Source organism: Leuresthes tenuis, unplaced genomic scaffold (genome assembly GCF_036924035.1).
Source record: "Leuresthes tenuis unplaced genomic scaffold, fLeuTen1.0.hap1 SCAF_2, whole genome shotgun sequence".
NCBI classification, from domain to species: domain Eukaryota; kingdom Metazoa; phylum Chordata; class Actinopteri; order Atheriniformes; family Atherinopsidae; genus Leuresthes; species Leuresthes tenuis.
This window is the reverse complement of record NW_027325356.1, coordinates 16170099-16183330: the sequence shown is the minus strand read 5'-3', so window position 1 is coordinate 16183330 and position 13232 is coordinate 16170099. Positions and strand designations below refer to the sequence as shown.

General features: G+C 39.1%; 1 protein-coding gene across 1 annotated transcript; it reads right to left on the bottom strand.

The window, feature by feature from the left end:
- Nucleotides 1-180: 180 nt before the first annotated feature.
- Nucleotides 181-11429, bottom strand: kcnk2a (potassium channel, subfamily K, member 2a). Its single transcript, XM_072381232.1, has 9 exons — nucleotides 11171-11429; nucleotides 9869-9975; nucleotides 9628-9740; nucleotides 8891-8981; nucleotides 6681-6798; nucleotides 5851-6011; nucleotides 3886-4072; nucleotides 3661-3800; nucleotides 181-1006 (listed from the first exon to the last, which is right to left on the bottom strand). Coding segments are annotated over exons 1-9 (1257 nt in total). The 5' UTR covers nucleotides 11172-11429; the 3' UTR covers nucleotides 181-667.
- Between the last annotated feature and the right edge of the window lie 1803 nt (nucleotides 11430-13232).

Genomic DNA, 13232 nt, shown 5'->3' with positions numbered 1-13232 from the left:
TCAGTTCAGTCATTCTGCTTATCAAGGACACTTTTCTGATATCTCTGCTTCATACATTATGAATCCCCCATCTGTCTCTGTCGCGACTGACAAACTAAGACAGAAAATGCTGGAAACTTGAAAAGTTAATTGTTTAGTTAAAAAAAACTAACAAAAGCAAAATATAAAATGGTTAGAAGAATATAAAACTGGTGTGCTGCAAACAAAGACAAGCACCTTCACATGTATTCCAACTTTAAGAATCAGGTCCCCTAATACTGCAATATTCTACATATACAGTACACCTAAAATGCTCTCCTGGTTGTCCTTTACTAGAGGTTAATGGCTGATTCCTAACGACTGTCAATTAACATTTTTATTTAATTTGAAGAGAGAGTTTTGTAGACAGTTAAGTCACTGTTTGTTCTTCAGGCTCTTTGTTTTGCTGGTGGAATGAAGATGGTGAAGTGACAAATGAGTCCCATTGTCAAAAATCCACTGAAGAGTTACCAAACAGGGCAATAACTCTTCTTACATTCCTGTAGAAGAGTGACGACGACTTATCTGGGGTCACAAAGTATCATTCTGTCATTATTGCTTGATTCGTTGGGAAAAACTGTTAATTTCCGGAGCTCAACACTGATACCATCAACATTGACTAATGGAAAGGCTTTGGAAGAATCTGTTTCTACTTGAAATGTTCAATAATTGAGATCTCTCCCATCTCTGGGTTCAACCCGTTCATGAGCAAACAGCCGTTTCTGGCCACTGGTGTTGTCAAGCCTTGCATCCCGGCCTCCCTCTCATTCTTCTCCCGTTCGTCGTTGAAATTGACGGACACACTGCGTTTGGGCAAAGTGAGCTCAGGTGCTGAGCTGAATCCCAGTTCTGAGGAAAGTTTGCGTTTAATGGATGCAGCACGCTGGAACTTATCGTAGATCTCGACACTGACACGACGGCGGGTTTCTTTGAACTCTGCAGAGACATTAGCTGTCCACTCCGCAGCGTGAGCTCGGATCTCCCCAACCTGAAAGGAGACAGGGACAGAAAGGTACAAAGAGCAGCTGTAAGAAGATAGCAGAGAGACACATGGATGGCGCTTTGTTTCACTGGTTATGGGTCACAGATTTAGACAGTTTTGATCAAAGTGTGAGCTAGATTTAAATAAAAATGAGTTAAAGGACATCAGAGTACATTTTTTCCATCTCTACTGTGTCTGTGAAGTTAGGTAAGCTTCAGACCAGGCAGAACAAAATAATATGTGTCCTGTCTGACTGCAATTACTGTAGCTGTTCTGAATACACTTCATGGCCATTGATCTAATTTCAGCTGTTGGTAACACGAGCACATATTCATGACTCTTTTTTTTATTGTTATTATAAGTACAATTTTTATAAAGGTTTTATGGTCAGATGAAATTACTGTAATATTTGATGGAGCAGATTGATGTGCCTGAACTGGATCACTAGAGACACAAGGTATCAGTCTAACTTCTTCATACCTGAGCTTTACTTTTGTATGAATTTGTGTTCTCTTAGCTATTTGGGACAAGTAAAGCTTGGTAAGTAAGCAAGAGGTAACAGGAGGTAGTTTTTGAGAAATAAATACACCCTCATACGTGGACTAAAGTCTATTCTATGAAGACCTGTGTTTGAGTCTTGGGACAAAAATCTTGCTATAGCTGGATGGAGAAGAGGTTCTGGTATAGGATGCATGTCTTTAAATATGAGTTAGCTGAGCCTGTTAGCTCTTGGAAGATACACTTTACAAGCGATGTGTCTGAAAGAAGTCTTCAGCTTTCAAAATCTCCATGATCTTTCTGATGAATAACGGGCCATAATTCATCCAAGAACTCCACTGCTTTGCTTGTCAGCAAAGGCCTCAAAAATGACCTCCGCTCAAAACATGTGAACTCTTCTTAAACAAAAATTTTAGGTAAAAGAATACACCTCTTTGAATATGATTCAGCTGTGGTTGGTGCTTCAGTTGATGATGAATCAATTAAGAAATGGACAGACTTCATGGGTGGAAGGCTTGTGGGTGTTATAAATAAGTGAGGCTTCACTGATGACTGAACATTTTTGAAAGGCCAAGAACAATGATGGTTTTTTCTTTTTCTATCACTAATCTGTGACATTAATGTTGGGTGGAAAAATGTGTGTCCGGAGTATAGCTTTACTAATCATTGCACTCAACTGAGTTTCCCTTGGAAAGACAAAACAGATCATTATTAATCCAAAAGAATACAGCTGATCTCTTAATGTTCCAACAGTGTACTGGTGTATTTTGTGTTTAATCTTGAAACGATAAGAAGAGAAACAGAGCGTAAGTAAAGAGGAGAGTGACAATGTAACTGACCAGGAAGTCAACTCAACTGCATTAAAACAAAGCATCTGCATCTAAACAGGGCTGTTCACAGTATTCATGCATTCAACGGGACTCATCTTACAATACCCAAAATAGTCATAATATGTAACTTTATAGCACTGGTGAAAATAAGCATAATGCTGCAGAAAGCAAGCAGACCCCTAACTTTTTATCTGATTCACTCAGTGATCTGGCCACATTGTACCACCGTGTACAGAAACTATAAACAATGCAGGAAAACACAGTTTCATACTTTACCAATTTTTGCAGTTTTGCTGCTTGTTTGGTTTCTATTGATGAACATGTGAAAGCATCCAGCGGTTGCTGCTGTTTGCATTCAAGATTATTTCAATTTAATGCATTTCAAATTGTTTAACTAGGATGTTTCTTTAGAAATGCTTCAGCTTCGTTCTAAGGTCTCAGCAGCCTCAGAACCCTCCTCGAGTATCTTTAGGCAAAAATAAAAAAGTTTGTGCACCACTCTGTTGATGTCCTTGTTTCTATCTATATCACAGTGACTGACAATAATAACACAAACATGTTTACGAGCTGGGGAGAATGTAATGTATCACAGCAGGACTTCAGCATGAGAACCCATGGGTGCATGAGTAAACACGCACACGCACACACACAGATGATCACACATCACCTCAGCCTTATCATTTGGCTAATTATGTTGAACTAATGGAGACCCTGTGTCATGTCATCATGCTCTTACCCAACACTCAAGAGTATGTTTTTCAGTTAAGACCCAGCTGAAATGTAACTCAAAATCCATGCTCACTGGTGAAATCCAATTATCAAATGGCGACAGCTCTATTTTTCTGAAGGGGGACGTAAGGGTTTTTTTAAATGAGGTTTTGATATCTTCCAGATGTTTCTCTATAGAAACTGAATGTATTTCCTTAACTTGCTATATTTAGAATAGAAACAGTTCTATATTCATCTCACAATATAAACCTCATCACACATTTCCTAAATGGTCTCTCCCTCCCGCTGGAGATGTTCATGATATTGTCCGTGGTTATGTGTTTGGATCGAGGGTCGATTGGATTAGAAAACAGTTGTGTCACTGAAATTAAGTTAAACAGAGGGCAAAAGTTGATGTGGGGATATGGCCATAACTGAGAAGCTCTTGTTATTTGTGTGTCACTGCAGAAAAACGGAGAGACACAAGTAGAAAAAGTCAGAGGATGAAAGAGGTGATGTGGTATGCATAAAGCAAAATGAAACAAAAGTGACAGCAACAAGATGCAAAAGAAACAAGACAAAGCCAGTGAATTAATCAGCAGACAAAAACCCGCTGTCTCGTACCTCTTCTTTTGTCCGCTTGGAAATGACTCTGAGCCAGTCTCCTATCATGCTGAGAATAGCAGCAAAGTAAGCCAGCCCCACCAGAATCCAAAACCATACCACTGGCTTATAGTAGTCCAGGTACTCTATTTCTGACCCACCTAGACATGTGGCGATAGTTATGTGACATGTCAGCATGATGCAGAAAACACAGAGATTTAACAAGTGTTTCTGTGTTGAATTCACCTGCCACAAAGTCCCCAAATCCAATAGTAGTCAAGGTGATGACCACAAAATAGAGGGACTCCAGCGCAGACCAGCCCTCGATGTGTTTAAAGATGGCTGCTGGGAGCGCCACAAACAGCAGGCAGCCAAAAAGCACAAACAACAGCGTGGATATGACCCGGATCTTTGTCTGAGTGATGTCCCAGTGCTGCAGGGGAGATTGAAAAACAAAGGCTCCATTACTAAACTGACCACTGAAACGACTGTTGCCTGTAAGCCAACTACATGGCGTCCATTTTATCACCAGTTGGAGGGCATCACAATGTGTTGGTACTGTCAAAACCTGATACTGAAAATTAAAGAATTAATGTTAAAATTCTGCATATTCTAACATGTTACAGGATTTTGTGACAGTTCACAATGTATTAATAGAGATTGTAGTCTTTTTGGATAATTTGTTTAGAGTTAATCTGTCAGTCTTTTCACCAAAAATCAAGTGTATTTGCTCTTATTTATGTAATGTATTTGCTCTTATTTATTTGCTCTTACAGTTACAGTTGCAAACAACATTTTACTAAGTATATTCTAAAAGAAATTAATTTCCCAAAAAGAGAAAAAGTACACACAATAGATACCGATTAAACATAACCATGACTTATAACATTATTTCTTAGTTTTTTTTAGATATATATATAAAGATAGATGTCTAAATGAAAAGTCAATATGAATTGCATCAAAAAGAGGCCTCAACTAATGGAGTTCACTCCATCTCAAAACAGTTAAACATTTGTTTTTATGATGAATGACCAGCTGACAACCACAAAGCATCCCTTTGTAGAGAAAACTGTTTTTGATGCTAAAAGTTAAAAGTGCAGAACAATGTGAGCAATAATAGCATTATTTCATTGTTTGGTCTCTCGGATGCTGTATAGTTGAAATGACATAAGCTGTGGGTAACACTGCTGTCCTACACAATCTGCACAGTCCAATAATGTGCGCCTTTGCAAACACACAATGAACTTTTGTCCTCTGCCCTCAGCCCTGGGAGCAGCAAAAGAAGCAAATCATTCCCTCTGTATTCAGATTTTGTTTCCAGTCATTGATAACCACAATGCTAATTAGTAAAGTATGTAAACTTTGAAAAAAGTTGGGTTAGTTTTTTTTATATTTCTTAGATCTTCCGGCTTGTTGTTACACAAATGAGTTCCTCAGTTTCTGCCTCATCTTGGACACACTGTCTTTAAGCAGAAATATAACATAACCAGTAAAAATAAGCTAATCAACCTGAGTTTACATTCTAACTGCATACATTAGCAGGGTACCTACAGTGTGAATCGTGTAGAAAGCATTAACATTTTAACAAGAGTGGGATTCAGAATGAAAGCAATTAATTTATTCAGTACGACCTCTGGAGTCATCATAAATCAACCCAGCTACTTAAATTAATGTAATTTATTTATTCTTACTTTTAATGGGTAATACATCATGTCACTGTCTATAACGTAGCTCAGCCTGCAGGGATTTTCCAATCCTTTCAAACCATCATTAACTTATTAACCTTGTGGCCACAAGTTACTGATGATCTTAAGGTGACGTCTCATTTACCTATGGCCACATAGTAATAATTTTCCTACTAATGTCACCAGGGGGGCATTGAAAGACTTATTTCAAAGTGAAGCTTCAACAAACCCAGAATGGTAGTTTAGGCTTTCTTACATATATTGCAACAGAGGATTCATTAATGGCTCTCACCCTCACTGCATGCTTTAGTTATTCCAACGCATGCTTCAATAGTTGATTCTGACTGGATGATTCCTGTAAATATAAACCAATAGAGATGAGATGTGATGTGATGTGAATTATTCTGGGTAGTTAATATATATCGAGTCTTTAAACTACTCTGACTACTCTTGTTTGTGCCTGAGAAATACTTGTTTGTCTCTCCACCTGTTAATGTATGTGTTTTGTGTGTTACTCCAGACTCACCACAAACATTTTCTCCACTTTGGCGATGCCTTTGCCAAAGATGGTGCCGAGCTGATCTCCAACACCAGCCAAAAGGAAACCAAACAGAGGTATCCCCAGCAGAGCATAGACAATACAGAATATTCGTCCGCCTTCAGTGTGGGGAGAGATGTTCCCAAAACCTGTAGAGAGCACAGTTAGGAACTGAGACGGAGAAATGTGTAAACAATGATCTGAATCACTGAATCGAGGCTGTTGCATGAAGACTAGAGCATCAGTGTTTTCCCTGTCCCCTGATTTTTTTGCCTTAGTGGTTCTTTCACACTCTGTACATCACATATTGTATACAAGTGGGATCCCTTTTATACAGAAAACAAAGGAGTTACAAGAGCAACATAATGACATAGTTTCACCAGCAATGTAATTGTAAGGGGTGAAGGCTTGTAGCACAGACCAATGCTCTTAGTCGCTGTTTTGGAACCGAAAAATTGATCACTGATGACAGACTGAGAAGGGACATGATGATTCACAGATACACGCACAAAGAAAGTGTAAGTGATTGGTAAGTGTGCTAGTTTGATTATATCCAGGAACCAGCTGTAGGATCAATGACTACAGAAACTGCACTTTCCACAGCAGCAGGTCACCGTCATATAACTGAAAAGCCACATTCAGAGGGTTGTCCACATGAATGTAACCACAACTATTTCACTTTATTGAAAAGATTAGTGGAATTCCTGTGGTAATACATACTAAGGACTGGGAAAAGCACGAATCCTTCATTGACATATGCATAACTACAGCATAGTCTCATTCAAAACATATATTCTTATTATGTGCGTGTTTCCTACCAATGGTTGTGATGACAGTCCCAGCAAAGAAGAAAGCAGAACTCAGGTCCCACAGGCTGCTGTGGTTGGTCAGTGTTCCTGCTGGGTTCACCCCTGAACGGATAGCCGCCACAACTTGCTGAACAGGGAAAGAGAAAAGTTACCATGAGACATTTTCATATTCAGTTTGAAAACCATTAGTTGTGTGACTTTCTCATGCTATAGATAATGCGGGTCATTTGTTTCTTGTCGAGGAGCAGGACTGTGAGCTTTTCGTCTGCCTCTGTAATGAATAAAAGAAATACTGGATATGAAGCTTGTGCTGTCTGTGAACGCAGCATAAAACTGGAGCTGTTAAGCAGAATGTTTTTTAGAACTGTGAACAGCATGAATAACGGTGCTGTAACAAACAATAGAAACAACCTTTAGTGGCTCAGCTGCTCTTTTTTCGTTCAAGCCTGTAAAGCTGAGGAGCTGTCCATGGTGCTGAAGACTCTGACTCCAGTGTACTGATAGCAAACAGAATTGCCATCTCTTTGCTCTGTGATTAGAGAAGTCAAACTAAAGACCTCTTTCGAAATTTGAGCATGACTTGTAGGGTTTCCTCAAATGTTACACGTTTTCTTAACTCATATTCGATGGTCTACTCTAAACTTTCATGAAGCAGGGGACTACTGCACAACATCACACTCCTTTGATTAAAAACAACAATTCTCACAATACACTCTTGTCATAGCACTCCCACAGCTGCTTGATTTCTTCATGTTGTTGTGTGTTGTTTTTACAAAAGTGGACCAAGTTTGTTTTGTGTGGTAATGGGATTGTTTGTGTTAATCAAAAGAGTTTTGTGGTTTTGATGCTGTCAGTCAGGGCTGTCTAACAGCATGATCAGCGTTCATTAATTACTTTGATCACATGACCATTTTATTGGACTGTGTCAGTATCAGTTAAACCCACTACAAACTGAGACTTATTTTAAGAAGACCCACTAAAAACTTAGAATTTTCAGGAAAACTCAAACCTGTTCACTAAACCTTTAATTTCACAGCCTCTGAAAGATCAGGAACCTGAAATAAAAAAACATTTGAGATATTAAAACTTCAGCTTTTTTGTTCATTCTTAAAATTTTTCCATTTTTCACTAATTTTTTTAGATCATTTCATTGTGCGTCTTTGTTCTTACATTGTTAATTTGATTCTAACATTGCACCAGGCTTGAAAGGTAAAAGCATTGCTATGCTGCATCAGGCCTCAATGGGTTAAGTGCATGCTATATTTAGAATAATTTCACCTCAGACCTGCGCCCTCCTAATGTCCCAGTTATGGTAAGTATTCTCTGAGGATAATTACTGAGATCATCCAACCAGACAGACGTAATGATAGCTGTATGAGAGGGTCCTGAGGAGAAAGGTCTGAGCTGCTACAGCTGGAATTCCTACAGTGGAAGGGATTAAGTGTTCCCTACTCACAACACTTGGCAACAGCCCAAAAACAATTAGTTTCACTAGTGGTGCTGATAGTTTTCATCCTGTGGCACTCACTGAATTGACTGCATTTTCAGTAAAGAAGCAAATGTTTTTCACGTCACTATTCCAAACGAATTAGTTAACTCAGTGGAATGGACCAATTCAAAGGTTTGGACTCAAATAAGAATCTAGCCCACAGAAAAATGACAATACTGGTCTGGTGTTCAGTGTTTAAGTAGGAGACCTCAAATGGTTATGTGGAAAAGTTCATGGAAAATGTCCAGAGATTTGAAAAAACTGTTGCGGTCACTCTTGGTAGGACTTGCATCTCTGCAAATCAGTGTAATTTGGAGCTTAAGCTTGTTTTACATGGCCTACATTTGTCTTTTAAATTGTTGGTAACTTTGTGAAAGGATCTTTTTATGACCCAAGTTATCATCTTTTATCAAATCCAAGTAGCTTAACTGCCTAAAACTAATCACTCTGCAAACATAACACAATCAATTTGAAAAAAAACATTCAAACAGCAGGAATAAATTATCCAGAATGTGTCAAAAAACCTCAAATCACGCCTTCAACAAAGCTGTCATCTAATGCAGCTTTGTGATGGCTCACACTAGTGCTTATACTCTTTTGGGTGGCATTGGACAGTGACTTGTTCTGTTCTGTCATTAAGGTATGAAGGTATGTTTCCCAGGCTGATACTTACATTTACTCAGGATATGCACAGCTGTAGGCTATAGTTGAAATATGAGATCAGTCTCACCATAACCAGTTCCTCCAGCTGGCTCTGGTTGACACAAGAGTGTCTTGACAAAAACTCCAGCTTCTGGGACAGGATAGCCAAACGCTGGGCACTAAAAGAGAGAAACAGAGTCATGTCTTCGTCTTTCAAAAGCAGTGTGTATCCTTCCTATTTCAGATTTGGGATAAAAATGGATAAAGAGATATCTGTTGTCAGAGCCTAATAACTATACAGAAAAGTTTCTGATATTGACAATTGCTCAATTGAAGTGTTTGAAAATTGTTTTACAGGTGATAGACTCATCTGCTGAAGTGTAAAAACATGAAACGCTGACTCTGGAGTGAGAGTTAGTTTAATTTGTCCTCAGTTAAAGTGTTAACACTGAGGTGCAAAAAGATGAATTGCAAGAAGGAGATCCGACATCATCTGCAGATATAAAAACTGTTCTATGATAATGATTACATGCAATTCACCACTATTTAAGGTTATATGGAATTTTTGCCAATGGGTTGCTCTACATGTTACACTACAACTTTAAAAAAAAGACACAGAACTGATGAGAAAGAGTCTATCCAATGCATCTAAGTGTGAATAAGAGATCTGCACAGTGTCACAGCATTAATGCAACCACACTGCACTTTGTAGACAGGCAGTTTTTAGTTTGCATGGAGTCATTTACTGCACACATTCTGACAGGGGGATGATGGCTGAATGTATAAAGGTGAATGCATAAAGACAGGTGCTTTTAATCAGCCTACCTCTCATGAGGCTGCTCCAGAGATCTGAAGACTGCAGCTCCCATCACCAGGTACAGAACCACCAAAAGAAAGATGGCTGTCACCGTCTTCCATTTCATCACCGTGGCAACCACCTGCAACACTTTAGCTGTTCAATCAATGCGAATACATACGGGACGTGTCCACAAGCATATCTAACAGAACTCTTGAGGCATTCTTTAAAAATCACTTCAATGGCCTTGGTTTACTTTTTTCCTCTCACCTCACTTTCCTCTCGAGGAGTCAGTGTGATTGGCTTTGTGGAGAAGGAGAGGCGGGGCTTAGTGTTGTGAGTGGCGGATTTAGGGTCCAATAAGTCTGGAGCTGCCACTGTGAGGGAAAGGAGAAAATTATACTGAATGTTTTCACCCTCATGAACTTTCTCATTGCCTGACTATGCTCAGATGTTGCTCTGATCAACACATTCAGCTGATTAACTTAGAAATCCTTTCAAATAAATCATCAACACATGAAGCAAGCCTCAAATGTATAGGTTAGGAACACTTTGGTGTACAATACATGTATGTTCTCTTACATGATCCCGTTATTGTTGAACCAGTGTGACAATTGAACAACTTAACTGCAACTCAGGTGTCCACTTTATTGTGGATATCACAAATCGAGAAAAAATTTGAAAAGTCTACTGAAAAAAAGAAGAAAGAGCAGCAGCATGTTTCAGTAAATTTTTCCTTTATTGCTTCAATCTTGCAAGAAAAAGTCAAACCAAGCTAAAATAAATGCAATGAGAAGCGACAGATAGTCACCATTTATCAGTGCTGGACTACACAGATAAAAAACACTAATATATTTGTATTGTATCATTTTTCAGTAATCTTAAAATCACAAATTTGAATATACATGAATGACAGATACCTCATCGATGTGATTACAAATGTAAAATAGAAATACTGTAAGGTACTTTTGACATTTTGCATAATCTTGCAACAGAAGAGTGTTTTTGTATGAAATGGATGAACTGAGTGTGATAGAGCTGCAGAAAGTTTGACAAAATGTGGGAGGATCAAAAGACAGGATGACATTCACCAATGAAGAGAAGAATAATGTAGACAGAGGTGATTTTTACAGTGAATGAGAAAATAGTTAAGCTCAACAGAGCACAGGGAACACATTCAAACTGACTTCAGTTGAAAATATCAAGGTTTTTATAAGCATAACCTCAGAAACACTCATCTGTCCACAAAACGCCTAACTTGAAGAATAGTCGAATCAATGGGAAATGTATGAGCCCTTTTATCATTTAAACATTTGCTTTTCAAAGAAAAAAGGACTCAAAAATGTTATTAAACGCCAGTTGTATCGCAGAGAGTCAGAACGAGAGGAGCAAGTCTTGGATAAGCATCTTGATTACATGTTAAGTATCTTCAGAACTCTGTGTGCAGCCACCTGCCTGCATATGAATGCACCTGATACTCAAAAACTGGATCGGGTTAAGATGTAGTGTCGAGATAAGGTCTATAAATAATGTCCCAGACCGCTGTCCTTACTTAAAAGATTCTGCACTTACTCGTTGTTGCCAGCTATCCGATGCCCTCCGCTCTCCTGTTCTCCTCATCCAAGGCTCTCACTGCGTTTAGGGGAATCTTTCCTCCTCCTCTTGTCTCCTCCTGGCGGTGCTGAGGCTGGGTGACGGACTGGAGCTCCGTCTTCCCTGTGCTTTTCCTCTCAACTTTTACCACTAAACGGACACTAACCTTGCGGCTGCAGGTTAGTTTTATGTCTCCACGTGCCACAGCAAAGTTTTATCTGTTCTCTCCCTCTTTCAGACCCTCTACTGTTCAGCTCTCCGGCATCCACTGCGCGCAGTCAGCGCTCAGGCTTTTGAGCGCACCGCTGGAGCGGTGGAATATTACGGAGAGAGAGAGAGAGGCGTGGGGTGAGGGGTGGAGGTTCAGAGTAGGGGAGGTGCTCTCCAATCTGGGGACACAGATAAATCCTCTGTTGGATTAGATGCATTGCCAGAAGAAAATAAGTTGATTTTTAATGCTCTCCCCGCACAAGTAATATCAGAAACCATTACAAAGGAAGTTTGAAAGTTCATCATTAAGACCCAAACAGAGAGGCTCTGACATGAAACCTTTTTAGTGTTGTCCATGTAGATAACAGACTGGCATGATATTGGCATCTCTGGCACCTCTTTTAGGGTTTGGAGATTTGGATGGTATCTTAACATCCACTGGTTTAGTTATGTTAGTCTTAGATCTGTTATGTTATTTGCATTTATCTCTTTTTCGAGGTTTAGGCCCTATTTCCATGTTTTGTATTTTTACTACACACGTACACACAAAAATATATACATACATATATGTATATTTGACCGTGCTCTGCAATGCTTTAGGTTTTCCTCCTTCTCATCATGAACTGTGTCGTGTCTGGCATCCTTCTGTGAGTGCCTTCTTCCTCTTCGCCTCATGCAACCCAACTTGTGATGCTTTCAATTGCTTTAGGTGCTCCTTCTGCTTGTCATGAGATTGTGAAAAGTTCATCATAGAGTGACTTTTACAAAGAGAAAACATTGATTGAAAATTCTGGACTGAAAAGTGAAACGAATTGGATATGATCATTGATGTAAAACACATATCAGGATACATCCATCATCACTCTTGTGATGTTTAGTGTGGATGTCAGGTCACCATAATTACTTTCTAATACTGGCTGGTGCTTAATTGTGCAGTTATTAATATATGCAAAATGCTTCATTGTACTTTCCAGTTAAAACAAAGTAACCTCAGTGTTCATACTGCAGCATGAGACTTCATGCAATGTTTAACCAGATTTGGTGCTGTAAACCAGCTCCCAGTGAACAGAGAGCAGTTTATCATCACAGTTATTCACTGTAATCTAACACATCTTATTTGCTTCAGGATGTTTACTCATATTGCCATGGTCACACTTTCAATTCAGAGTTTCAGTCTGGACTTGTAAGAGAAGTAAAAACAAAAAGAAGAGAAGCAGGCAGTATAATTGAATCAGTTTACCACATGTTGCAGGACATACATTCTCTTGTTCGCATGCATTTGTTTCTGTTTAGAAATTTAGATGAGATGTGCAGGTGAGATGAGATTGAACCAGGCTGAATGCTGTGTTTGAAGCCACTGCAGACAACATACAGGTAGAAATAAGTTCATACATACCTTTAACTAAAGTTAGAAAAATCAGGAGCTTAAAGCTGCTCTGCAGGGAGTCTCCAGTTTGGCCTGTACCCTCTGATTCAAATTCAATTTGGCAGTTTTCTGAGGTGTAGATCGTTGATTGCTGTGTGTTGGTGTGCATGAATCAGGCTGCTATTCACAGACTAATTAAGGCCCCGAAGGTACAGAGGCAGAAGAGAGTGGTATAAATGCACTGTTCACTAGCTCCGATTAAGTTAAGTATTTCGGCTGATTTCTGGGTCCATCTCTCAAATGTCCATGTTTACTGAAGTCATGCTGCTTTTTAAGGAATGCTAATCAATCATAATCTATGTGTCATGTTTAAATTGGTATTTCTCTTTTGTTCCTGCCCTTCTCCACAATGGTCCCACTCCTCCCTCTCATTGTCTCAGAACCTGAGGAGAAATTAATAGCAGT

What these genes read in the sequence shown, in the direction of transcription:
- kcnk2a (XM_072381232.1), bottom strand. An exon ending in CTCCTCGAGAGGAAAGTGAG is followed by an intron (nt 9,741 to 9,868) that starts GTGAGAGGAAAA and finishes AAAGTGTTGCAG; the next exon opens with GTGGTTGCCACGGTGATGAA. An exon ending in GACTGTCATCACAACCATTG is followed by an intron (nt 6,012 to 6,680) that starts GTAGGAAACACG and finishes TGCTCTCTACAG; the next exon opens with GTTTTGGGAACATCTCTCCC.